Source organism: Coccidioides immitis, assembly GCF_000149335.2.
Source record: "Coccidioides immitis RS genomic scaffold supercont3.3, whole genome shotgun sequence".
In the NCBI taxonomy this organism is placed as follows: domain Eukaryota; kingdom Fungi; phylum Ascomycota; class Eurotiomycetes; order Onygenales; family Onygenaceae; genus Coccidioides; species Coccidioides immitis.
In genome coordinates, this window is record NW_004504308.1 from 3,731,239 (window position 1) to 3,757,003 (window position 25,765).

Here is a 25,765-nt window from a genome sequence, read left to right on the forward strand (position 1 = left end):
GGGGAGGATTTTTCCTTTCTGGCAGACCCAGGGAGTCGAGTAGATTTAGGACTGAGAGACTCGGAGAGGAGCGCCGGGGGGGGAGCGGGGGTGGATTGGCGTGTCTAGGTTATTCTTTTTCTTTTATTTCTCAACCTCTCGCTCTCTTCGATGAAAGCGGGAGGGCGAGAGTTGAAAGAGGTTGTCGAGAGAGGGCGCAGCAGCAGAGCGATCGTGACTAACGGGCGCCAGGGTTCTTGGGAGAAGGTAACGCCGCCAGTTTGCACAGCAGAGGAGGTGCAGAAGACAAGGGGGTTATTGGCTGCAGCACGGCGAGTAATCAAATTAGTACGAGTGATGGCATGGTCAGGGCGAAAGAGGGCCAGGAGGTGATCCTTGAGGCAATAACGGACGGAGATTAATAGTGCAGCGAGAATGAAAGGAAGCGTTCGTTGGGCAAAAGGTTAGGCAGGGATTTGCAGGGCGGTGGAGTGGGAGGCCAGGGAGAGGGAGAGGGAGAGGAGAGAGGAGAGACGGGTGAGTTGAGGGAGTTTGAGTGAGCGAGTGAGAGTTGGCGAGTGAGACCATTCGATCGGAAGAGAACTCCTCAACAAGACCTCGACGATGGTTGGTGGTGATTGGACGTACCAATCACTTCTGGTTGGATGTTTGTGTAATGGATTGGCACAGGAGATGGGATGACGGTCATACATACATGGGCATGCGCATTTCTGGCAACTTCGCGGTTCGTATTTCTGCCAGATGGGATTAACCTCACGAAGACGGACGATGGTGATGGTTGAAGAAGAGCACAGAGTAGGGAAATGCAGGGAAATGCAGGGCAGAGAGGGCGGGCGGGCGAGCAAGAGAGCGAAGACAAGAGACCGGGAGAACATCAGTCAGACAGACAAGGACTAAAGAGCGGCGGCAGGACAGAGCAGGGCGGGTGGATCACGACAAGCACGCAGAGTAAAATTAGCATCTCCAAGCATGTCTGACCCTGTAACGCTGTTAATCCCCAACCCCCCAAGAAACCTCGCCTACTATAAAACACCCGGGGGGCCTTTTTCACACGTCAACTCTGTCTTCCTGCTTACAGAGTACAGAATTTTGGGTCTGTTGATCAGTAAGTGCATATATCATGCTCAGTTGGACTATCACGAGGCCAGAGAACCCCTTCAGCTAGTTGGTTATTCGAGACGTATCAACCTGACCGATCAGAAAGACGACGACGACGACGACGACAGACCCTTCCGCATCCCCATAGATACCTGTGCGGAGTAGCTGGCTAGCTAACTAACTAAACTCTCGACTACATATCGGCTTATGACCAGCTTTGCCACTCACACTCCATAACGATCTTATTACTTTCTTCAAGACAGGCTGCGTTTTCCTCCAACAAAGAAAATTCCCACTCCACTTCGTAAGCCAAACCAATTTGCCGACGGCGCCGGCTTTCCTCCAGTCCGCTTCTTCTTGTTCTTCATATCCCCCTTCTTCCTCTTCCTCTTCCTCATTCTCACTCTCCATCCTCCTTCTCCCCTTCAGATAAAGAAAGAAAGCAGTACACCGTACTCCGTACTTTTTCTGGATCTTCAAGCCACCCCATCCTATCGAGACACGCCCCAGAGATGATCGTCGCCTGGACAATCCAACCACATCCCGATAAGATAAGTCAAAGCGGGTGATCTGCTCTCTAGTTCCCCTGTCTCCTTTTGATCGCCTTTGCAAGAAAATTCCCCCGCCGCCTCCGAGATAATTCCTGCCCTGGATCACGCCCTGTTCTTTTATGTACGGAGTACGGAGTATATGACACCAGGATCAGCGGACTCTTTGCCGATAAAGATGGAATTATCAACGTCTGCGCCCGCCAGATGCCAACTTGCGGCAATTAAACAACAATACGTCAATTCCGCGGACTCCCACTCAAAAGGCCCATCGAGTCTGGCCCTGTCGATCCCACCGTGGGCTCCATCATCGCTCCCGGGCAAAAAGCGCAAAAAAAAAAAAAAAAAAAAAAAAAAGACAAAACCAAGGAAAAACTTGAACCAAAGGCCAAAAAGACTAAATTGGTTTCCACATTGTAAGTTGGTTGGCATCATCGTTCGATCGAATGTGCTGTTCACCGCAAAATCTCTGTCATCACCGCCTTTTCTCCGTAACGGATTTTTTTAAAAAAAAAAGAAAAGAAAAGAAAACTCTTCGTCGAACGGATTGTGCTCTGTCGCAATGCCATTTTCGCCCCCATCCACACATGGTCTTGCCTTGAAGAAGCTCGCCGTTTCGTCTTAAAACACCCTGAGCTTTTGACACAAAGTCTTGCTAAGAATAGCCCGTAGCCCCCCAAACCCCCCCTGTTTCCATTGTTTTCCTTGCCAGAGGACAGAATAATTGTAGAAAGGCCAAAACAATCTCCCGCTATCTCCAGTTTTAATTTCTCGAACCTTGGTACGGGCGGGGTGGTAGCCAGGTACACGCGCATGCGAACCGTAGCTCCAGCGGCGGAACCGCATCCCAGATCATCGTCATCCCCGAGCGTTTGGCTCTGTTCCGCTGGAACCCGGGAGATTGGAGAAGAACAATGACGGCTTGGCCGATGGAGTAATAATCATAGCTAGTTAACTGGTTCCCGAGCCGCCTTCCGGGCTTGAAACAAGAAGCTGTCGTTCATCCAGATGAACTTAGACATTTTCACTTTCATTGTAGTTAATTTTTTTTTTCTTTTGTTTCCTTTTCCTTGTTTCTTGTTCCCTTTTTTTTTTCTTTTTCTTTTTCTATTTTTTTTTTTTTTTTTTTTTTTTTTTTTTTTTTTGCCCCCCGTAACTAACGACCTATTTTCTTTGTCAATATATCGTAGTCAGTGCGGTTAGGCCGGAATTACATGTATGAAGAGCAGCCCAGGAGCCGGGTTCTAATCCACCCCAGAATGCTGCGAAATCGTCGCCTGTGTGTAATGTATTCCAACCGTGTGATTGATCCGGCTGGGCTGCGCTTTTCCGAGAGACGCACAAAACCTCAAATTTCTGGAACGCTGCGGTGTGTGGGAGTACGGTGTAGGTAGATTGTCAATTCAACTCCCCGTTGTGCATCCGGGCTGCTGTATCACACGTGCGACAGACTCCATTGGGCGGTAAACTGCCTTGCATCTTCAAACCCGAGCCATCGGCTATCAAACATGATGATGATGGGTGTTCTGGAATGATGCCGGAACGGCGGTGACAATGGCATGATCAGCTGCTGCTCGGTCGCGGGTGAACTTCGACGCGTCTCCCACACCACCACCACCAGCACCACAACTCTTGCCATCATCTCACGCCCAGATAAACACTATCAGCCGACGTCCTGCAAGGTGACCGGGGTAAAAGCCCCATGGGGAAGAAGAGAAAACGGCCAGCGCACGGCGCCGGCCAGAGCAATAGGCCCCAGAAGCGACCCAACACGTCACCAGGACCTAAAGCAGCAGGCAAACTCTCGTCCTTCGAGCCACCCTCTTCTACATCCACGACACACCCAGTGCTCTCATTGTACTATCCACGCGTCGTCAAGCTACGGTCGTACATCTTGGAACTCCTCCCGCCAACCTCCAAATCACGACGACGGAAAGTCGCGTCTCTCGGCTCCCAAAATGGCCGAGTCAACAACATCGCTGGCAGTCGCCGTTCTACTGCGTCTCAAAGCCAAGCGCGCAATGGAGACGAAGCGGATCGCTCCCGCGCCCAAGAGGTCGCAGAGCTGCTGGACACGACGTTAGTCGGTGTTTTGAAACAGCGAGATCATGCAGATGCTCATTCCAGACAGCGTGACTTCGCTGCTTTCACCCAATCACAGTTCCGCTCGAGTCGACTGCGTTGTACGGAAGTCTGTGCGACGAGCTCCCAGAGCGAGGTTAGTGAGCGATCATAGTGATGCTCCTACGTATTGTTCTCGTCTTGTTTACCCGGCGTGGTCCTTTTTCAATTCAAACTCCCTTTTTCTCTTTTACCTTTTTTTTTTTTTTGGGATTGATCGACCATTGTAAAACAAAAAGCTGGACATGTCGGCATTGGGACCGTGGTTATATTACAAGCAATTTCAACGGCTCTGCATTTTCGACCTTAACAATCCAAAGCTAAGTTCGCTCGCTAAACCGACAGTCATACTAAGAGGGCTGTTTTTCGCAGATTGTCGACTTTGCCATATTGACCCTGTTCGAGCAAAAACGAGCACCTTACTCCCGGCATACTCATCTGTTATGCCACGGGTTTCAGCGAGCATCAAGTCACTATGCCCCGAATCACGAACATGGCCCCGGCATCGTCCCACAGTATCCGAACAAGAATGTCTCGATGCTGAAGAGCTTTCCATGGACAGATGTTCTCAATCTGCTTGGTGAGAGTTGCGAAGAGATTATGCTGCATCTGCTGCTGGATTGTGGGCTATTTGTCTCCCTGAACTCGAATAGAGGCACTTATTATCAACTGAGTGGTAAGCTGCGAATTTACCCTCTTTTTTAATATTTCTTTCCGTTTTTTTTCCGAGATTTGAACGCTAAACGTTTTAAATAGGGGTTCAGTTGGTAGAGCTAAATCTCCTTAGTCAGGAGATATCTGAGAAAAAGCCGGGTGACAAGGGGGGAAATGAGAGCGCTGCAACTCACGTCCGAGATGCATTGCATTCTCCTCGAAGTATCGTCTTCGTTAGGAGCAGGATCTTTTATGCCCGCCCCGCGTTAAATGCGAAGGGAGAAGCAAAGCTCGGTTTACAGCATATTCGTACGGTTCTTACAATCGCTACATAGCTGCAACTGTTTAGGCTAACGCAGAAAATATAGATGTTTTCAATCGATATCCCGACTGCAACGATTTAAATCACACTGTACATATCATGAAATATATATTCCCGCGTCAGTTTGGATTGCACAACGTCTTCACGTCAGTCGTGGACTCCAAGCAGACTGCTCAGTCTTTCAAAGACTACACGCTGCGCGAAGAGGAAATGGCTATGAAAAAGAAAACATGCCCCGGCAAATTTTCCAACGAAAATTTGAATAGGCTGCCAAAGAGGCTGCGTGGCAACTTGGTTGGGTTGATACAGAAGTTACAGAAGAGACATCAGCGCTGCTCATACGTGGAGTTACTAAGGCATTACTGCCCTGTGGAAGTACGATCACACTCTATCCCTCGTCCTAACCTTATTTTGGCTTTTATTATTATTTGTTTATTTACTCTCTTTATAGTTGCTGACCGAATCCTTTAGAAGCCGCCGCCAACTGAGGTACAGCGGTCTGGGCCACCATTGACGGACTTCGCTACACCGATCGCATCTGTCTCTGCATTCTGCCGAGCAACTTTGCAAAACCTAATCCCCAACGACCTATTCGGGACTGGGGACGATGGGGCGCGGAATCGGGATATTGTCATGCGCCAGGTTGATGGTTTTATACAGCTTCGCAGATTTGAGAGCATGTCTCTCCATGACGTCGCTCAGGGGTTGAAGGTGCGCTCCGATTCGCTTGCAATGGTTCTAGATTATCTCTGGTTTCGTAAAATGCAACGGATCTAACCTGGTAACATAGATAACATGTGTCGAGTGGCTCAAGCCACCACAGAGGACCGAGAGCGCCGATAAGCTCTGCCTATCAGACAAGCAGAAGCGGCTTGAAATCTTCCTTGAATTCATCTATTACATCTTCGACTCGCTCCTCATTCCCCTGATCCGCTCGAATTTCTACGTCACCGAATCCAACGTCCATCGCAACCGCTTGTTTTACTTCCGCCACGATGTATGGAAGCGCCTCATCGAGCCGTCGGTCGCGCAGCTCAAGTCTACGGTTTTTGAGGAAGTGAAGAAAGAAACAGCGGCCAGGATCCTGTCGAGGAGGACCCTGGGCTACGGCACCCTTCGAATGCTCCCCAAGCGCACCGGAGCTCGTCCGATCGTTAACCTGAGAAAGCGCGCCATCGTCAAGTCCAGGTGGAATGGAAGGATAGAGCTGGGGCACAGTGCCAACACGCTACTTGCACCCGTTTTCCAGGTGCTTAATTGTGAAAAGGCTTCGAAGTCGGGGTCTCTCGGTGCGTCGATGGATTCCGTGGGGGACATGTACGTTCGACTGAAGAGGTTCCGGGAAAGACTTGATCAGGGGGGAATCAGCAGGAAGGATCGGCTGTATTTTGTTAAACTTGACGTGCAGGCTTGTTTTGATACTATACCTCAGAAGCGACTGCTGCGTTTGGTTGACGGCTTGATCTCCGAGAATGAATACCGCGTGAGCAAGTACGCGGAGGTTGGGGCTCTATACCAGCCGGGTCTCCCGGGCCAGGCGAACGATGAGGGAGAACCAGCGAAACCCGTGAGAAAGTTTGTCTCCAGGGCCGCTCCGGCTGTGGACTTTAAGAGTGCATACGACTTCGTCGTGGAGCGATCAAAGCAAAGTACGAAGAGAAACACGGTGTTTGTCGACACGGGGAACCAGAAACGGCACGAGGCCGACGACTTGCTGGCCCTGTTGGAGCAGCACGTGCGGAACAACCTGGTGAAGATCGGGAAGAAGTACTTTCGACAGAAGAACGGGATCCCGCAGGGCTCGGTTGTGTCAAGCATCCTGTGCAATTTCTTCTACGGCGAGCACGAACGAGCGGAGCTTGGCTTCTTGGGCGGCGATGAAGAATCGCTCCTGCTGCGTCTGATCGATGACTACCTGCTTATCACCACGAAGGAGGACGCGGCGACGCGGTTTCTACGGGTGATGCTGGAAGGGGGCCAGGAGTATGGGATCTCGGTGACTCCCGGCAAGACGTTGGTCAACTTTGAAGTTGAGATGGGCGGTTACGACATCCGTCGGCTGGGCAGATCGTCGCAGGAGCAATTTCCATACTGCGGGAACCTGATCGATACCCGGACGCTGGCGATCAGCAAAGATCGGACCCGCCGACAGGACGACGATCTCCACGTGTGCGACTCGCTCACGCTTGAGCTGAGGAAGACGCCCGGACAGGGGTTCTACCGCAAATCTCTGTCTATGTTTAAACTACAGGCGCACGCGATGTTCTTCGACGTGAAGCACAATTCCGCGAGCGTGGTGCTGGCGGGTGTATATCACGCGTTCCTCGACTGTGCGATGAGGATGTATGCGTATCTGCGGTCGCTCTCGCGGCGGCAGCGGAACAGCGGAGAGGTGAGAATATCCTCAATGGACGACATGCTCACCCGCACCATCGGGGGGCTCATCGACTACGCGGTGCGCCTGATCCGCTCCTGCACGAAGAGCTCCGGGGGTGATGACGGCGAGGGCAGGAGTGACAGCACAGGTAATAATAATACTATTATTACAAGGGTGCAGATCCAGTGGTTGGCGGTGCAGGCGTTCAGAGAGGTGCTGGGGAAGAAGCAGAGTCGGTCTGGGCGGACGATACAATGGCTGGATAGCGTAGGGAGGGCGTCGAGGCCGACGGGGCACAGAGAAGCGGGACGGCTGTGGAGAGTGGTGAAGGATGCAAGGGGGGTTATGCAGAACTATCGGATTTAACCGCCAGAAAAACAATAAACGAACTAGTTACTCCGTACTCCGTACATCACTCCGTCACGCTCCGCAGATGAAACTTTTTCGTGCTGAACGAGAGTTGTCTTTTTTATTTTCTTTTATTTTATTTTCTTTTCTTTTGATTCAGTCTCGGAATGCCGGATATCCAATCTTTGCTCCACCGCTTCTCGAAAGGGCGTCGCCCTGCTTAAGATGACGATCGCAATCAGCTGCATGTTGTCCTCCGTACGGAGTACTCCGTGTGTATGTCAACTCCGTGTGTATGTCAACTGTGTGGGTTTTCTTCGTGCGTGTGTTTCTCTCGGGGCGACGAAGCATCTCTCGTCTTCCTGTTGTCCTGATGAAACAGCGCGGGATCCGGTGAAACTGCTTAGTTAATTTGCAGGGCTGGCAAAAGTCGCGCCCGCCACGTTGCTGTGGCTGTTGGTCTTGGCGCCGAATCACGAGCCACTGTAGGGCGAAAGTGTCGATGCGGTCATTTCGGGTGTAAGAAAAAAAAAAGGTTGTTCTTTTCCTTTTCTCTTCTTTTGTGAGTTGGAACTCATCAATAAGAGGCACGGAATGGGGGGTTCCCGGGAGTTCAGAGAGGGAGAGGGAGCTCCATGCTCCAAAAAAAAACTCCCCTGCAACCTCCAACAGGAACACATGTTGCTCATTGCTTTTTATTGGTTGACTCTCTTTTTATTTTATTTTATGTTTCTATTTTTTCAAATGAAAAATGACAGATAAGAAACAGTGGTGTATGGAGTAAAACTGAGAGTGTCTAATCTACCTCATACCTAGAAGATGAGTAAACAAACAGCTAGGTCATTCTTGGTTAGCATGTGGGCCCGACCAAGCCTGTTGGGGAAGTGGATCACAGAATGTGCAGCTGTGATTGGTCATGTGCGAGACTGCCTCTTCCCGTGCCAGGGGTCACAGTCCCCACCGCCAGGACAAGCAAAGCAGGAAATAAACAGCCCGGCCAGCCCGGCCAGTGTTACGGTACAGGTTCGATACGGGGGGGGAAATTCCAGGGCGGCGAACTGGGACTGACAGACGGGACTGGATTGACACTAAAATGACACGACGGACTGGAATGGGACGTGGAATGGGACTTGGACTGGGACTGGGAAGGCCGGACCTCAATTCCAACCTTCACTCGATCTCCTTCTCTCTTTCTCTCTCTCTCTATCTCATCTCATCTCTCTCTCTCTCTCTCTTTTTCTTCGCCTTCACTTCTCCTGTCTCTGCTGCTCTCGTTTCTGATTGTCCTGTGTGCCCTGCTCGGTGTGCTCTGTCGCCACTACAGAGTTACCATCTAGCTTAAACAATAAATCAACCTTGAACCTAATTCTTAAATTGCCTGATGTTCTAATCGCCGTGCTGTTTTTTCTCCATCTGACCTCTCATGTCGCTCGCTTGAATAAACTCCCCCAAGGTCCGGGGAGGGAAGATCTCCCATCGTTCGTTTCCCCCAAAAAGGGAAAAGAAAAAGGAAAAAGAAAAATATATATACACACTGCACCCCTTAATCCGGCACATGCCCTGATCCTGTCATTCGTTTAACATCCTAACATCCCTCCCCCCAGTACTCTGTACAGGAGCCTGTATATTTTAATTTTCCGGTTCTTCTTCATTACTTATTCTAATACGCCCTTCAATCTTTTTATTTTCTTTTTTTTTTTTGTTTCTCGTTTCTGACATGGTTTAACCGTGCTCGGCCCTTCAGCGTACCCTTGTGAAACAGAACGGCCGATCGCTTCGATTGGATCGTTGTTCCCCTTCTCCTTGTCTCCCTATCTCCTTGTCTCCCTGTCTCTGTTCCCTTTTTTTTTTTTTTTTTTTTTTCTTTTTTCTTTCTCTCGGCCCAAGATGATAGATAATGTCGTGACCGCGATCTCTGTTGCCCCGGACTCCCCGCCCGATCTCACCGGCTCCAAATCCTCCAAGTCCTCCTCGTTCCACTCCTCCTCGCGCCGATCCATCCCCGATGGCATCCTCTCCGACATCTCAAACTTTGAAGACATTGGTCTCGATGAGGATCTCCATGTCCCTCGCATAGATCACACCCATCTGGGCAAGGATAGACTGGCCGTCCGGCCCTCCCTGCGGAGAGTGTCCAGTGGTGGGCATGCGACGATGCGAAATATCACCCCCCGGGCTCCCGTGCGAGAGCTCACCCTGCCGGAGAAGAAGAAGAACAACAATGACTATCCGCAGCTCAAGGCCCAGATCAACGGCGCCCTGAGCGCAATGCAGTCGCTGGCCCTGCCCCGCCGCGACGTCACCGGAAAAAGGGGCGGCGCGTCTGGTCCCTCGAATCAGTCGCTGCAGCCGCGCTCGCCGTCCTTGTCGAGGCCCAGAACCCGCTCGCCTTCGCCGAATAACAACGGCGTCGGCCCCTCTCCCGTCGTTCTCCCCGTCAGATCGCACAGCAGACCCCCTCCAACCCCGAACGGATCCCTGCGGTCCTCCTCCAAACCCCGGAAGAGCGTCCAGGAGCTGGAGGATGAGTATCATGACTCGGACGATGAGCTGCCAGAGGATGCGGCCTTGTGGAACGTGCCGATATCGCCGCGTCCACCCCACGAACGCCCCCAGGAGAGCAACAGCAGGTCCAGCAGCCGGAGTCCCGGTCCCAGGCCGATTCCGCTGGAACATACCGTCTCGAGCCCGTCGGCCGTGTCTTTATCACCGTCTACGTCACCACCCCCTAGGCAGCAGCAGCAGCAGAGGGGCCGCTACAGACTGCCGAGGTCGAGCTCCATGGGTCACTTGCGTGGACAGGGCGGCCGGCTTCCACGGGCCAACACGTGGAACGTCGTTCTGTCAGATCTGTCCGAAGAAGCAAAGGTCCTGACGGAGGCTCTTGAATTCCATGCCGATGAAGCGGCTCGCGAACACGAGGAACGCATCCAGGGTGGCAAGTCGGCCAAATCGAGTTTTGAAAAGCCGAAGCGTGAATCGGGAGGCATGATCGAACTGCCACCGCTCCAGAGGCCGAACATCATGATCGACCCGCTCCCGATAAGTAAAGAGAAGGAAAAAGTGCTGTCGCGCACAAGACCCAGCTGGCTACCCCCGAAGGATCAAAAGGAAGAGAGGAGGCATTTGAAAGAATATAAGAAGATGATGGCCTTATCCCGTGAAGCTGGTAAGTGAGAAATCCTTGCTATGCATAGCTATCCCTTTTTATTTTTATTTTTATTTTTTTTTTAAAGTCCTCAAATTTGTTCTAACTTGATAGTATAGAGAAGCGGAAAGCGGCGCAAGCTGCCTCAGCGCAATGTAAAAGGGATGACACGCGAAAGATGCTGCAGCACATTTGGGACGAACACGTGTTTCCCAATTGGGATCGGGCTATCAAGGAGCCTCGCACGCGAGAACTCTGGTGGCGCGGGATCACACCACGATCGCGAGGAGCGGCCTGGCAGCGCGCCATCGGTAATGGTCTTGCATTGTCGGAGGAATCATTCAAAAAAGCACTTGAAAGGGCAAACCAGCTCCGGGCGAAGTGCGAAGAAGACACTTCCGGCGTCCACAACAACATGCGTGGTCGGTTTCAGGCGATTCGATGCGACGCGGCCAAGGCGTTCCCAGAATTGAGAGTCTTTTCGAAAGAGGGGCCTCTGTACGATAGCCTGGTTCAAGTGCTCGATGCATATTCGATGTATCGTAGCGACGTCGGGTATCTCTATGGCATGCATGTATGTTGCACAACCCAGCGTTGCACAACCCAGCGGCCCCCCCCCCCCCCCCGGGCCCCAACACACACACACACACACAAAAAGAGCCAGCCCGTTTCTCGTTCTAACAAGTTTTTCTAGACCGTCGCCGCTCTACTTCTGCTACAGCTTCATACCCCCGCTGCGGCCTTTCAAACTCTGGCCAATGCCCTCAATCGCCCTGTTCCTCTAGCTTTCTTGACCGCCGACCCTGGAGCCACTGCCCGCGCGTATTCACTCGCCTCTGCGACACTTCGTCTCAAATTCCCGCGCTTGTCAACCCACTTATGTGAAAACCTGTGTCTTACCGATCATCAGATCTGGGAGCCCATGTTCAGGACAATCTTTACTAACGGTCTTGATCTGGAGCGGCTCAGCCGTGTCTGGGACTGCTGGGTATTCGAAGGAGATCGGGTCCTATTTAGGGCCGGAGTCGCGGTGCTGGGCAGTCTGGAAGCGCAACTGATGAGCCTTGCACCTAGCGAGGAAGGTCAAGCAGCAGCAGCGGCGATTCTGGGATGGGGTTCCAAGAGCGTGGGCATAGGCCGAAGGAGGTCCGCCCCTGTATCGTCGACCATGCCCTTGGCGGCGGCGGCCATGAACGGGCAGAACGGGCAGTATTGGGCCGTTGAAGTTGTGGGAGATGAGGATGTGTTTATGAACATTGTTAAAGAGGCAGGGAGGTGAGCAATACACGCCATGGGGAAGTATATCGCTTTTATCCAAACCCCCCCTTCGCTTGATCTGATAATAACATTCTTGTTTTTAACATATACATGGTTCATTATGCTGTTGCTTACAGCAGAACCAATATAATGACTCGTGCTGTTTTTGTCTTTTTTTTTTTTTCTTCCTATTTTAGCATTCTTTTGATGTTAGATCTGGGCATGATGAACTCAACTACTTCTCACCGAGCACCGAGCCAAAATTACTCTCCTTTTTTCTGCCCCTTTTTTGTGTATTCCACCTGATTCTCACTCGCTTTGCGAATTATTATTTTTCTTTCCCCCTGTCTTCAGCTTTGAGACTCTGGGTTATCTTTTTACAGCGTAAAGCTTGTATGTACTGTACATACTCACACACATACATACACACACACACACACACATACATACATACATAGACGCACATGCATCACTAGCAGTACATATGTATTAAACATTTGATATGTATGTGATATTGGGACAATGTATTCAGCTTGCTCTTTGCATATTTCTTACCTGCAGGGCGGGGAAGAAATAACCAGCATGCATCAAGTTCAGTGAGGCGTTGTCGTGCTTAAAACCCTAAAGGAACAGCACGCCCTACCTCACGCCTTACATCAAAAAGGACCCATGGCTTCTTCCAATAAAACCAAATTCCTCATGGTCATTCGGGTGAAATCTCCCATCAAATTTCTGGGAAAGTCCTCAGGAGGCCTGGGGTTTTTGCAGCTTGCTTCTCTTAAAAGTCTTTTCCCATCGTCACACGGCGCCAATGGGTTTTCCCTGTGACACCTGCTACCAAAACAAACTACAAGCTGCATTATCTCGACATTTCTAGACAAGGTCGTGATCAACATGTATCTCTCTCTCTTTTTTTTTTTCCTTTTTTTTTTTTTTTTTTGAAAAAGCAGGAGGTTTTGGGAGATTCTGACGAAATATGCGCCAGATGATTTGATGTTAATTGGTAGGCATGTGACTTAACCACGTCCATACATACATACATACAGTACATAAATATATACTTCCCCCCAAACAGGCTTCCAACCCTGGTACAGTAGAACATAAAGGTTGAAGTGGAAGCTCGACGAACGCCCGAAACCTACCCGCATTGACACGAGCTTTTCTCTGCTCAACTGACCCCCGCGAATCTCTTCGCTCCCTGCTTGGAAGAAGGGAAAAAAAGTTGTAAAATTTTGCACTTGATCATAGCTTCTAAAGGATGACATACAAGCTAGACTAGATGACCTGCTGTGAGACACTGCATAAACAGCAAAGACTACTTGGTAATGTTGGCAACATGAGCAAGAATCCTACACCCTCATGAAAGGTCATAACGTCCCCACTCACTGCATAAGCTTTTTTTTGTTGTTTATTTGCTTTTTAAAAAGAAATGATAATATCAATGGGTCAGCAGGACAATCAGGAATTCCATTGATTAAAAAATGATAATACTTCTGTATCAGCTGGACAATTGCGCACGGCTACAGAGCACAAAAAGAAAAAGAAAAGGGATTGCTAGAAATGAATGAGGTGGAAAGAAAACCCCTGGTCAAATTAGAAGGTCAAATAAGCATAAACACATAACTTCCCTGCAGGAGAGGCAATAGAAATGAATTACACGCAAGAACCAGAGACTTTGAAAAATCATTAGGGAGCGAGGTGGAGAATAAGCGTGAAAACATCAACTCTGCTCAAGGAAGAAAAGAAATAGAAGTAGTGTAGAAGGGGAGTATGAAACAAATAAAAACACTCCAGAATAATTGGTATAAAACCGTAGAAAGCATCATAAGCAGATGTGCATAGCTCAAAGGATTAATCTTCGTGGCATGATGCAGAAAATATTCCAGGAATAGCTATGCGATTTGTTGAAAATAAATGTCCCGACCTTCTCAGCTGATTCATCACAGAGATAACTGAGATAAATCCAGTAGGCATACAGAGAGATATCAATCGGTGGTCTATGCGCCTTGATGCGTCTCGTCATCTTACATAAACCTTCCAGATGTCGGGCGAGAGCTGGATGCAAGCATGCGTACACCATGCCCTGTTCAGGCTCCTGCTCTGATCTCTGTTTGTGGAGTGCCCGGAGGTGACTGAGGTATTTGGCCCTGAGTCTGTTCCTGGAGCCGTTTGCGCTGGTTGAGAATTTCTCTTATATAAAATTCCACCAACATCGTCGCGTATGTTTGTAATTCGTCAGGGGAGATGGAGAGACGGAAGTCGTTGAGCAAGAGAAACTGGAGCTCAATGTGGTTGAGTTCGCGAAGTGGTATGCCACCAACCTATTTACAAAATAACCAGGGTCAGCAAATGCACAAACCGCGGGTGAAATAGCTAAGAGTTAAAGCTGGGCTAACCTTGGAGTATCTTGAATTGGTCCAAAACGCATCAGAAAAGTATTTGGTCGCGCACGTAATACCCGCTATAACGAGACGGTGGATATTGAGACTATCAACAACGAAATAATGCGAGAAGTCTACTGCATCGGCGTCATCATTGTTGTGATCATGGGTATAATCAGGATTGTTGTTATCAACTTGCATGGAATCTGCGTTTGAAGCCGGCGGTTGCTGTGGATCTTGGATCATTGGAGATGGAGGTTCGCTGTGGGTAAGTGGAGCGTTGACACCGGAGGAAGGGGGCGTGATGAGGTGAGAGGAGCGCCCACCAGGAGTGATAGTGAGCGGGGGAGCTGGAGAGGTAGGCCGTTGACTATTTTTGCCATCGTGCCGTCGTTGAAGGTTCTGAAGGTAGCCCTTATTGACGATCTCGGCCATACGGTCGAAATAGACGAGTAGACAAAGGAAGATCTCATAGGACGACGGGCAGTACCGGTATATTCTTATGAGATAGTCATAGAGCCCTATGTTGGGGGTGTTTTTCCCATGGAAGGCCAGTACGCTTGCGGCCTGCGGACTGAGGCTAGCAACACATTCCGGCGAAGGGATGTGACGGTGGATATGTTCGTGCTGAAGGTCGTTTGTGGCGGTGATCTTGTTTAGGAGACCTGCGATCATCTCGATCACATCAATGACTGGCATCGATCGAATATCGTACTGTCGACCAGAATTTTGAAAGGGACGAGTTGCCATCCCTTCGCGCGAAGACGACAGCACCTCCTCGCTGGCAAAGCGTTGGATGTGTTTGAGGTCGCGTACTTTGATGCGCTCAGGAGGGGTATCTGCGGAAGCACCGAGCGATCGGGACATCCGGTTGGCTGGGTGGGACACGGGAGATGAAGGGGACGATTGGGACGTTACAGCTGGTGCATCAGGCCGGTCTCCATGTCTCTCCTGTTGGGAATGGCTGGATTGAAAAGAGTGGTGTCGTTGGGAAGAAGGGCGCCTGCGGTCGGGCAGGCTCGGGGGGGCAAGGGACGAGCGGGACGCCATTGAGGACCGGGGCTCGTCTGGGGCTGACGAGGGACCAGGAGCACGCCGAGGAGGATTTGAACGAGGAGGATTCGACGAAGTTATTGAGGCCGAAGCAGCTCGGGCGCCGGCATCAGCTGAGCTCGAGGTGGCGGCATCAGGTTGCGGACTGGGACGGGCAGCATGTGAGGAGGAAGTGAAGGACTGGTGGGATGTCGCAGGCATCCGGTTTACTCCATCACTGAACATTGTGTATTGGGGAGATGGGATGGGATGTGACACGGTTCAACCGATGGGCAACGATCCCATATCAGAGCTGAGTGGTGAATGAGGTCTGTTTTGACGGGCCAAGATGTGGTGGGGGGTTTTTGGCAGAGAGCAAACAGGCTGGAGGAATGGCAGAGCAGGTTGGATAAATGCAACCACGGGAGAGAATGATAACAACTGAATTCTCCAGCTGCAAGGTGTTCTGTAAGAATCAATGGAAAGAGAGATATGCTGGATCAACAGAAGATCAGAAAAGCTGTGAGAGAGAGCGTGAAAAAGGCCCAACAAGGATGATGGCAGTCTGGTGAAGGGGTGCGGGTGGAAAGTTAAAGCCAGCGAGCTATGGACTTTTCAAGGAACAGGTACGGAGTAGCGCCGATCTGTTGGATGCGCATCTGTGATTTCCACCTGACAGGATTGTTGCTTTTTCTGGCTGGCCCGGCACAGATCAGATCGAAGAGTAGGTGGCTGATGAGAGACAGGACAGGATCGTCGCGCTACCGATGCAAAGTGTTGAACAGGCAGATGGTGAAGGACGGAGTTGACCACTCTGCATTTATCGCCACTCCGCGCCAGCGCTGCAACATGTGGCAACCTTCAAGCAAAGAAGGCAAAGCCTAATGAAAAAAGACCAGTTCGCAAAAAAAAAAAAAAAAAATTAAAAAAGAAAAAAGGTAGAGTAAAGCAGCAAATGAAGCAAACAAGACAAATGGAATTAACTATGGGTGCTATTGTCATGAAATGAGGAGGAGATGAAAAACTTATTAAAAAAAAAAAAAGAAAAAAAAGAAAAAAAGAGAGTCCAGAACTGCAGCCAACACTCCTCTCGCTCGATCGCTCGGGTTTGGGCTCTGACCCACACGGCCCCAAGAGGCGGACGGGTTCATGTTGTGTAGCTGACTCGAGCGCAGCCAGCAAGACTCGCCGACCCCTGTAGGAACGTGGGCTCTTGGACTCGATTCTCTAGCCCCAGAAGCGGACTGGCTTGACGGCGTGGCCGGCGCTCACCCCTGCAATTGGCCTTGGGGACTCGCTCGCTCGCAGCCCTGGCGTCGTGTTTGACCGCTCGCTCCGTGGTGTTTTGAGCCTCCAAAAGGTCGAGAGATATTCAACGTTGCTTCAGCCATTGTTGCCTTTTATCTTCCTGTCATCTTTCTACGGCGGTGGAGAATATTCATGATGTCAGAAGTGCACTCGTTTTGTTTCCAGCAAGACTAAGTACAGAGCAGTCAGTTTATTCGCATACATCGGAGATTTGGGTACTTCTCGTCTCGCTGTCGGATGGATTCTAAAAGCAGCTCGTCGGGCGGAGAGACTGGCACCCCTTGAACCAGCATTTGATGAAAATCTGGAAAAAGGCTTGGTGGCACATTCAAATCCAGCCAAACTGGCCAGGAAGCACCACGAGCCTCGAGGGCATTCATTTTTGCGTCTTGCAGTTAATTCGTTCTGCCACTAAAATGAGTTGGGATACAGATATACATATATATATATATATACACACATACAATGCACCTTGGAATGGTTGCAGAAGCAAATGTAACACGCCGCAGTGGGAACCATGCTGCTCGTCTTGAGGAAAGGGTTGAGTTGGGAGATTACAATTTACACGTGGGAAGGCTTAAAGTTGTAGATTGTTTGTTCTCTACTCCGTAGTTGTAAGTAGAGTGTTGCTGTCCCCCCTGGACAGGAGTGAAAATCGGTACATGGTCCCCGAAAGGTGAGTTAAATTCCTCAGGTCCATCGCCAAGTCGCCCCCTCCCTTGTGGAGAATCCCGCTTGAGGAGATGATATCTGGATATCTACTCCGTACTCCGTACTCTGTCCTCCGTACAGGGTTCAAAAAAATAAAAATAAAAATATGGAGAATCACGTCGATGAAGTGTATTGTCCAAGGTCAAGACATGGCTGCAAGACCCCAGAGAGGGAGACAGGTCATGATAATTTTTGCCAATAGGATGAGAAACATGTTTCTCTCCCAGCAGGGGGTGGACCGTGAGCTCACGATCCACCTACATACTCCGTAACACACTGCCCTGAGAGCTATGTATTTGCGGCGGCCAGCATCGATTGGAGGGCGTCGGCAAGAAGCGCTGTTCAGTAGCAACATAACGGAGCACCTGGTTAGCGAAGGGCTGGAACACTCTCTCTGTTTCGACATCGCTTTTTCTTTTTTTTTTTTTTTCTTGTCGCTTTCGTCGTTAGCTGTCGCCCGTCTGGCAGCCCCTTTTAACAAGCGGCGTGCTTGGCAACCATTCCCCTCTGGGCCGGGCCTGAGCCAATCACCCGGACACGACGACGCAAACCAACCAAGAAAAACGAACGGCGAAAAGCAGCCCGCGAGACCTCATCTGCCGCTCAACCCCGTCTCCTGCTGAAGAAGTTGACCCCGTCCGTCCTACATTCTTTTGCTTGTGTCTTGCCGCCTGTGCTTTGCATCCTCCCTCTCTGGTTGCTGTTGGCTCCGTGGCAACTTATTTTTCTCTCGACTTTCCCTTCTTCCCCCTCACTTTGTTACTCTCGTTCGACAATGTTACATTCCATCGTGTCTTAATTGAGCCCCGTTGCTGATTTCGCTCCTCGCTCGCTTACCGCCTCGAAAACCCCCCCAACAATTCTTATCGAGTCCTGATCTGAATCCCTTTGGTTGCTTCTGAACCAGGCGTCCACGTTCACCTCGGATCTCCACGTGTGTGTTTGAATCCATCTCACGGAGGGGGGTTGTTCGATACAAGAGTCTTCCCAATCGAGTATTTCGTGGTCTGGAATTTGTCATGAGACGACCTCGAGGTGGCCTGGCCTCGAGGCCGATATTGTGCCTTCTTCTGGTTTTCTTTCTCACGAGTTTTCTGGCTGGTCATGTCGCCGCACAGAGGGACGACCCTTCCGACCGACCGGATACAGACAGGCCTGAACCCACGAGAGAAGTCACCCAGACAAACTCGCCAACCAGACCGGACAGAACACAGACGCCGCCTCCATCCCCGCCACCTACTGACAGGGAGACCGCGACCGCTCGTACACCCACGCCGCAACCGACCGAAACAGAGTCCCGAAACCTCCCTGGCCTTTCTACCGAATCTAGTACCCCTACAACCACGCAGGACAGCACATCATCGAGATCGAGATCTGGGCCGGCTTTCACTCTCCCATCACTTACCGGCGGGCCAACGATACCAACCCCGCAAATTCCACCCAAAGAGGGGGCGCCGTACCTGCAGAAGTCCAACCTGCCTGAAGGCACGATCTTTATCGCGGTTGGCGCGGCTCTCGGACTTGTCGGTGTGATAGTGGTTGCATGGCGACTTCTTGTCGCCTGGTCCGTCAATCGATCCGTCCGACGTGCCACAAACAACTCACACCATTCAGACGCAACCGCCCTTTTACACGCCAGTAACAGGAAATCGGTATATCAGAGCTCTGCTGGGGCTCCGGCGTCAAGGGAGAAGATGAGCAAAGAGCGCCATTCTCGCGTCGGCCCCACCCATACTACGAACCAAAGCCTCTTCTTCTCCCCAACCGCTGGCGCGAGCATGCACACCGCAGGAAACAGAGGCTCTGGCTACCTGCCTGCTGGTTACTATGCTGCAAGCGGCGCCGCGCCTGGAGGAGGCTCTGGCTTGGCACATCTTAGCGGCTCGTCCATCGGCCTGTCGCCCTTGGGACCCCAGTCTCAAGGCTATTCGCGTACAAGATCAGGGCCCAGTCCACCGGGATCGCCTGGCCTGCCCCCCGGCAGCCGTGGTCATGATCAGGCCCACCTGTCAACGAGCTCGCTGAACCTATCCGTTGCGCCGCAAGGTAGAGCACCGAGCGCTTATCTTGAAGATCTTTTCGAGAACCATCCTCCAGGACGGTGAAACTTGAAAAGCTAAGAAAGAAACTTCGCGAGAGCCCTCACTGTTCCTTTCCTTCTTTTTTTTTTTTTTTTTTTTTTTTTCCTTTTTTTGCGGCAGGAATAATTCTGATGTCGGTCATGTCTGGTTCTTGGCGTTATATATCCTTATCAGCGGAAAGATGTTTTGTCTCTTTTCTCGGCTCCTATTGACTTGTTGTCGTGCCATTTCCTCATTTTGTCCCTCTCGACATATCCACACTGGACAGGGAGATTCCCATGGGCCCAACTGCAATCCTAGGGGGTTCAACCCCATAACCTTCTTCCCTATTATTGTTGTCCTTTGAGTCGATACCCTGCACTTGGACGACGATTCTACGAGCCGTGTTTTGTGGAGATTACGGGTGTTAATACGTCTCCCGAGACTCATTTATTTTTTGTCCCTGACGTTTAATCTCTCAATTTCGTAACGCAGAACGTTCTAGCGCCGCGCTCGGCTGATTGCAGACTCGCCCCTAATGACCGGTCTTAAACGAATAAAATAATTCCTCTTCAAACGCCGGTTTCCTTGCTACCAAATCCATCTTGTGCAATCCACCCCTGACCTTTCGTCTTTTTAGGAGCCTTGTACAACGTCAGTTCTCCTTTTTTTTTTTTTTTTTCTTTTGATTCCCCTGCCACCAAGCTTCTTTTCCATTGTACTGTGGAGGAGGCGATATCTCCATAGATATTTCTAATAATATGAAAACGGTCCATAGTTAGGTTATCTCTTTTGATTTTGTATATATTGCGAATGCACATACATAGATATTGTTTTATATGGTTTGATCCTTACTCTGATCTAAATGAAATGTCAAATTAAGTAGTGGATTGTCCTACCACACACTCTGGTTTGTTTGACCGGAGCCTAGAATTATGTTCCTGTGAATATAGGGACGAATTAAAGTCTATCTGCATACACGAGGAACTGAAAATATTTATTTGAAAAGTGAACAAGATGTACTCTGTACACTCAAGTGTTAAAAAAATATTATGTTTTGGGGAAAAACGAAGGCGGTGTCTAGATGGTTTACATAGAATTATGTGGAAGATATACCATCGTAGGAGGAATTCCCTAATAGGGCGCGTAAAGAGAAATGATTCAATGATATATAGAGAGAGAAAATCTGGTATTGGGATTAATCTTCGTCTATTTTCGGCGTAAATTCTCCCAGGAGAATATCATCCGGTGACGGACCCCGAGTACTTCGGACTAAAATCGTGGAGAGTCAGCAACTATGCATGGTGCACAAAAAGTGTGGTTGTCACAGATAATTCAGGATGATGCAAGTGTGAGAGAAAAACTTCCTGCAAAAGGTACTCACCCCACTCTGTCTCGACTCGCAGGAAAATCCACATCCATCGTCTTGCTACTTCTAGAAACATAAGAGCAAAGACTCCGCTCTCCAAGTCGTGAATCCAGTTCAGTCTGATACTTAGGCGGGACATCCATGTGAAGCGGAGTATAAAATCGATTGCGATAGCTCCATAGTAGATTCCATCAGCGTGGAAGAAGCGGTGACGGCGGAGTCCAAAGGGGCGATCGAGGCCTGGCTCGAAATCATGGGTTTGGGACAGGGCGGAGGCGGAGCTGACGTGATGGTATGGATTGTGTCGGAATTGGGTGATGATGTCGGAGAAGAGGCAAAGGTCCCAGTCCTTAGCAACGTCCCAGTAGAATGTGAAGGATGATTGTATTAGCGCGGATAAGACCCTATTTTTCGTCGCAGTTTTTACGATCAGCCGGATTGCAATAAGAAAGGCATTGGACTAAACGTCAGAAAAACATACCATAGTTTATGCAAACCAGCCTCGCTCATGCCTACCCTCGATGGATCATAACCCTGCTGCAGCGCGGCTAAGATAATGACGGGGAAGGCAGTGGAGTACTTCAACGCGTTAGCCAGATGTTGGCCTCCCCAACCATCGACATTTCTGTTCCCACGCCGCTGCACGCGTGAATATTCAATTAAACATTGTCGCAGACGGATAATACTCGGGATCGAGATGAGCAACGGAATGGCAAAGTTCCCACCACACGCACGATTGGGAACACCAGTGCTCGATACCCCTGAGGAAAAGAACATGCATTGGGTGACAAATAGGTCACCGAGGACTTTGGCATAACTCGTTAACACGTCAGCAAAAATTATGTCACCGAATTTTCCATCCTGCGCTTCTGCAAGTCCGCCGAAACCGACCCGTTTCAGGGTTACCAGCAAGCGATGACGTCCGGCACGCGAGAGGCGATGAAGTGGAAGAAAGAGTAAGATGGAGAAAATGAAGAGGTAGGACTGCGGGAGGACTTCCCAGGCGAGAACCAGCTCGGGGGAACGGTGGGTGATGGACCAGAAAAGAAGAAGGGAGAAAGCGAGTGGGATGGAAAGGAGGGTAGCGAGATGGTACGTCGACTTGTAGACGGGAACGCTGCCAGCTGAAGATCGTGAGGGATAGCGAATTAAGGCGGGTACGTCCTAGGCTTGTTAGCTGTTGACGGAGTGGTTTCGGTGTTGGCTTTGCGAGGACTTTTGGGATCGGGAATGCATTGCACGTACAATCTTTACTGCGGATAAATAATGCAGATTTAAACCCCATCCCCAGACACCTGTGTGAGGAGTTAAAGCCATTAGCTTCATAGAGGTTCTCGGTCAAGGCGTCAAAAGCATGGGGAAGCTTCCTACCGGCAACCAAGATCACCGCAACGCGGTATGGGAGGGGAAGAACAAGGTTGAACCCTTCTGGCTTGGCCGCATGATGGTCAGGGTCCATATTCCATCGCAAGCCCGAGAACCGACTCCTTGCCAAAGCTAGACAATAAACAAAAGTTGCCCTGGTTTGAAGCTCGTATGTGTTCTCCCGAATATTTACCAGGTACGGAGCACCAAGCACCAAAGAAAGTTATTTGCTACAGTATCACGCTTGGCCGAACAAGCGGACCTCTGGATTACGTAATCTGAAATGCCAAGATGCCAAAAAACCTTAATTGCTATAATTGGTGATCTCACGTGACATGTTCGACGGCCGAGGTATCTTTCTGTCTTTGGGGAAGGGCGACTTCAGGTTGGAGTTTCGCTGGCGATAGCAATCTTCCTCTTGCATGCTTGATCTTCGCAGGACTGAGACCCCCGTGAGAGGTGCTAGCAAAGGACAAAATGTCGTCCGATGACTCTCAGCATTCCTCCTCATCGCCTCCTAGCTCCAAACCTACCACTTCGCATTGGCCTACCTCCCATTTCTTCCCTTGGGCAACTTCCCCAGATATAATCCGAGCTCACGAAAAAGATGCCTATATCACCGGAACATTATCCACTCAAGCCCAATCGATTGTACGAACCCTTCGCGGCGCCAGATTTGCCCACGCACACACCGATGCTATCAAAAACCTAACAGACATCTTATACCTGTCCCTCACTACCCTCGTCGGGAATAGAACGCTGGGGGAGGAGTACTGTGACGTTGTACAGCTGGAGGATGACTCCCTACGGTTTCCGTCGCTGGCTCGACGGGCTGGTTATATCCTCAGCAGTATTCTCATGCCGTGGACACTGCAGCGAATTCTCCCCGCATTCAGACGTCGGTTGAGGGCAAAGCTGGAGCGGAGTATTGCGCGCAAACAGGCAAAGTCTGTATATTTCTCGAAAGAAGAACAGCAAAAGAAGAGACAAAACCTGGTCCTTAAATTTCAAACATACATCCTTGAGCATTTGGATTCCCTAACGTCGCTTTCGCCCGTTTATGCCATCCATCTCGCGGCGTTCTATTTCACTGGTGCATACTATCACATTTCCAAGCGACTTTGGGGCTTACGATATGTGTTCTCAAAGCGGATAGAGGAGAGCGAAGAAAGAGTCGGATACGAGGTACTAGGGGTATTGATGGTCCTGCAGATCGTTGTACAGGGAATTGTACACGTGAAAGAGGTCGTTGAATCTATTCAGGAAGATACCCAGTCGAAGGACAGGCACGATTTCGGATCAGACGGCCAGCCAGGAACAACTTTAAAAAGTGTCTGTAACCTTCCGTCCATACCTTCTTTACCGCCGGACACACCCCGATACGACCTCTCATCAGATGCGGGCACAGCTCTGAGCTGGATACCGGCTGGGCAACAGCGTAAATGCACTTTATGCCTAGAGCCATTCAAAGACCCAAGCGTATCTACCTGCGGACATGTCTTCTGCTGGACCTGTATCCGGGATTGGGTGCGTGAAAAGCCGGAATGTCCATTATGCAGACAAGAGGCCCTGGGATCTAAAATCCTGCCATTGAGAGGCTGAGAGTCGTCGAGCATGCGATGTATCGGAGTCGGGAATTAGGTTATTCATTTTGAACATGTATGATACCTCTTAGAGATATAATATCAGATAATGCAGAGATGTAAATGAAATTCCGAAGTGACTTGAAGGTCAATCAGTTACGGAGTACATATGTTGGTATACCAGGTTGTCTCACGGTTTAGCACCGCCCAATCCAGGTAAAGCACTGTATCGCCACTTTCACAACTATAAAACCACTCTTCTTCCACCACTTGATCTTTCTCCTTCGTCATCCCTACGTTTCTCCTTGTCCTTTCCAGTTTTTTCTCGCTCATCTCTGCATCTCTCTCTTCTTGATCCCCCATTCTCAGTTTTACCTGGAACAGCTGTGCTGCAGCTGAATAATTCCAAGCCTCGACTATCAGACTCCTCTATTACAGGAATTAAGGCAAGCAGTATGCTCAACTTGTGTGTCTCGTCAAGAGCAATAATGCATCCTCCCTTGTCACGACTCTCCAAGAAAATGCTCAAGCAAATACTGAAGAATGCTCATGCATCAATCTCATTAACAAGGGGCTGCTTAGATCGATGATAGTCAGGGTGCCCTTCTCGAACTCCCACCCGACTTCAGCCATATTCCCCTCCATGGCTTGGTTCTTTGCCTATTTCTTCATTTTCACCCCATGCGCTGTACAGCCAGCTGCATCGGCCTTCTCGACGTCGAGCAACGATTCATGTAGGCGTAAGCGCACTTTGAGTGGATCAGACTGTCCCTTGACCTAGCCGTGAGAGTCCAACAGGGATTTGAATTCCTTGAAATCGAACGCTTTGCCACCTTCAGCCATGTCGCGGAGGACTTTAGTGACAATCCGGACGTTGATATGAGAGTGAGACATAGCGTGGAGCTGAAGATTGTTTCAAGGTTGACGGAAAGCCTCCACGTGCAAAGGGCTTGTCCTTTCTCCAACAGCCATCAAAGATTTCATCATCCCAATAATGAAGTGTCTTTCCATAACTTCATGGGAATGTCCTATTGCTGCTTCACACCCTCCAGCAGTCCAAACAAGTACCCATACAACCTTATCATACGGGTGAAGTTGCTGAGTGAAACCAGCACGTGAACAGTGACGCCAGACGAGCACAAAAGTACACAGCTTCGCATAGCTGACCAGTTTCGATACCTATGAAGTTGTCACGGCACAGAACTAATTCAGCCAGCGGCGTGGCAACCTTGCCTGCAATCGACGATACCATGAGCGAATTCTCGAGCGTGCAGGACAAGCTATGACTCTTCCCTCTATGCTGGCTATCTCGAATAAAGGTAGACCACGGTGCGCTGATATTTGCGTAGACCAGAAAATCCTTCGCACCTTGATGCTGGTGCTTGTCATCGTCCTTTTTTGCCATGATTTCTGCCTTTATCGCATTCTCGGCAATACTATCTGGCGAGTTTCCATATGTCTCAAGGCAGAGCCCCATCAAGCCGTCCTGAGCTAGGGCTTCCATGCTGCCAAGTTCCTTGGATCCATTGGCGTTATCTAGGACAATAGTCTCAAGAACAGAGGAGCTGCGATGAAGAGTGGCGTGGTCCGTAGCTAGTCAGCTATCAAGCTAGCTCCGTTTCCTTCACAATGTTTCTCGGCGTGGTTAGCCAAAGCAAGGTGGTTAAGAGTATCTGGCGGATGTGTGGGCTTAGGGCGCCATTCTGGTCATAAACAATTCGACCAGGAACGTAGAGGCTAGTAAAAGTAGTCTAGAAGGAAAAAAGCAAGGGGCTGTGGAAAAAACAAAGAGACAGAGTAATATATTCCTGTAGCTCTCCAACTGTGCTTTGGGTGTGTCGTGAGCCGTATGGGAGAAGAGCAACTGGATGAACAGGGGGGATTGGATATTTAAAATGTGGGCCGGAACAGGGGATCTAATGCAGTCTTCTAGTGGAATAATGGGGAATGTCTCGTGTCCAGCAGCTTTCAAGTACAGGTGCAAAAAAGTTTCGTGAGTGTGTCATGGTTATAAAAGTCAAATCCAACACGAGAGCTGCTGTGTTGAGGCTTAGTTGATGAAGGGTTCCCAGGATCATCAGCA

The 25,765-nt window shown here is 50.0% G+C and overlaps 7 protein-coding genes across 7 annotated transcripts; 4 read left to right on the forward strand and 3 right to left on the reverse strand.

Moving 5' to 3' along the window:
* The first annotated feature begins 847 nt into the window (after window positions 1-847).
* CIMG_11972 (uncharacterized protein) lies at window positions 848-1,356 on the forward strand. The gene has a single exon (XM_012358524.1). The coding sequence runs from the start codon at window positions 970-972 to the stop codon at window positions 1,261-1,263; it is 294 nt and encodes a 97-aa protein (XP_012213947.1). The 5' UTR covers window positions 848-969; the 3' UTR covers window positions 1,264-1,356.
* Window positions 1,357-8,721: 7,365 nt separating this feature from the next.
* Window positions 8,722-12,416, forward strand: CIMG_07532 (TBC domain-containing protein). Its single transcript, XM_001240368.2, has 3 exons — window positions 8,722-10,637; window positions 10,736-11,190; window positions 11,311-12,416. The coding sequence occupies exons 1-3, from the start codon at window positions 9,356-9,358 to the stop codon at window positions 11,893-11,895; spliced, it is 2,322 nt and encodes a 773-aa protein (XP_001240369.1). The 5' UTR covers window positions 8,722-9,355; the 3' UTR covers window positions 11,896-12,416.
* An 883-nt stretch (window positions 12,417-13,299) lies between these two features.
* CIMG_07531 (cyclin-dependent protein kinase complex component) lies at window positions 13,300-15,675 on the reverse strand. The gene is made up of 2 exons (XM_001240367.2): window positions 14,270-15,675; window positions 13,300-14,194 (listed from the first exon to the last, which is right to left on the reverse strand). The coding sequence occupies exons 1-2, from the start codon at window positions 15,530-15,532 to the stop codon at window positions 13,961-13,963; spliced, it is 1,497 nt and encodes a 498-aa protein (XP_001240368.1). The 5' UTR covers window positions 15,533-15,675; the 3' UTR covers window positions 13,300-13,960.
* Window positions 15,676-18,324: 2,649 nt separating this feature from the next.
* On the forward strand, window positions 18,325-19,449 carry CIMG_07529 (uncharacterized protein; the record flags this gene model as incomplete). Its single annotated transcript, XM_001240365.2, has 1 exon — window positions 18,325-19,449. One exon carries the CDS (start codon window positions 18,325-18,327, stop codon window positions 19,408-19,410), a length of 1,086 nt encoding a protein of 361 aa, XP_001240366.1. The 3' UTR covers window positions 19,411-19,449.
* A 934-nt stretch (window positions 19,450-20,383) lies between these two features.
* CIMG_07528 (protein-ER retention protein) lies at window positions 20,384-22,275 on the reverse strand. The gene is made up of 5 exons (XM_001240364.2): window positions 22,106-22,275; window positions 21,980-22,029; window positions 21,216-21,898; window positions 20,750-21,138; window positions 20,384-20,637 (listed from the first exon to the last, which is right to left on the reverse strand). Exons 1-5 carry the CDS (start codon window positions 22,191-22,193, stop codon window positions 20,564-20,566), a joined length of 1,284 nt encoding a protein of 427 aa, XP_001240365.1. The 5' UTR covers window positions 22,194-22,275; the 3' UTR covers window positions 20,384-20,563.
* A 301-nt stretch (window positions 22,276-22,576) lies between these two features.
* On the forward strand, window positions 22,577-23,701 carry CIMG_07527 (peroxin 10; the record flags this gene model as incomplete). The annotated part of the gene is made up of 1 exon (XM_001240363.1): window positions 22,577-23,701. One exon carries the CDS (start codon window positions 22,577-22,579, stop codon window positions 23,699-23,701), a length of 1,125 nt encoding a protein of 374 aa, XP_001240364.1.
* A 758-nt stretch (window positions 23,702-24,459) lies between these two features.
* Window positions 24,460-25,186, reverse strand: CIMG_11971 (uncharacterized protein; the record flags this gene model as incomplete). Its single annotated transcript, XM_001240362.2, has 2 exons — window positions 24,460-24,585; window positions 24,770-25,186. The coding sequence occupies 2 exons, from the start codon at window positions 25,184-25,186 to the stop codon at window positions 24,460-24,462; spliced, it is 543 nt and encodes a 180-aa protein (XP_001240363.2).
* Window positions 25,187-25,765: the final 579 nt, after the last annotated feature.